The sequence below is a fragment of the Penaeus monodon genome, chromosome 29 (assembly GCF_015228065.2).
Source record: "Penaeus monodon isolate SGIC_2016 chromosome 29, NSTDA_Pmon_1, whole genome shotgun sequence".
Lineage (NCBI taxonomy): Eukaryota > Metazoa > Arthropoda > Malacostraca > Decapoda > Penaeidae > Penaeus > Penaeus monodon.
This window is the reverse complement of record NC_051414.1, coordinates 22,942,023-22,942,535: the sequence shown is the minus strand read 5'-3', so window position 1 is coordinate 22,942,535 and position 513 is coordinate 22,942,023. Positions and strand designations below refer to the sequence as shown.

The window sequence follows — 513 nt, the reverse complement described above, 5'->3', positions numbered from 1 at the left end:
CTTACGTTACCAGGCCATGGTCAGGGATCTGCCAGACTTTAACGACGCAATCTTCTGACCCTGAAGCTATGACATTGTCGTTGAAGGGATCCCAGGCGATGTCCAGCACAGGGCCTTTGTGTCCACCTACCAGTGGATGATCAGGGGGTATACGCCCAGCCTACAAGAAAGACAGTATGTGTCAATCACATTCCCAGGAGAAAAATGGATTTCCCAATCATTCTGAAGGCTTGAAAGAAATGGGTTCTTGTTTTTGGCTTCTTCATAATTTTGAAACTTGTTGAGTAATTCTAAGAAAGAGCTGGGAAGAAAATAGCTTATCTTTGTTCTGTTTTGTTTACATGCCATTTAAATTAATTAGAAATCATTAAGAAGAAATTTAATACTTCAACTTGTTTTTGCATGAAATTAATTAAAGCTGTTCAATTAAACAACAGTTAAAAAGCAATAATGAAACCATTTACACAAGTGAAGCGGAAAAAAATGAAGGAAAGAGGTAATTAAGTTATGCTT

General features: G+C 37.4%; 1 protein-coding gene across 1 annotated transcript in view; it reads right to left on the bottom strand.

The window, feature by feature from the left end:
- Nucleotides 1–513, bottom strand: part of LOC119592030 (coronin-6-like) — a gene marked incomplete in the record, with an annotated part of 41,928 nt that overhangs the window by 17,031 nt on the left and 24,384 nt on the right. The window contains 1 exon segment of the mRNA XM_037940824.1: nt 6–160. Coding sequence (XP_037796752.1) covers nt 6–160 — 155 coding nt within the window.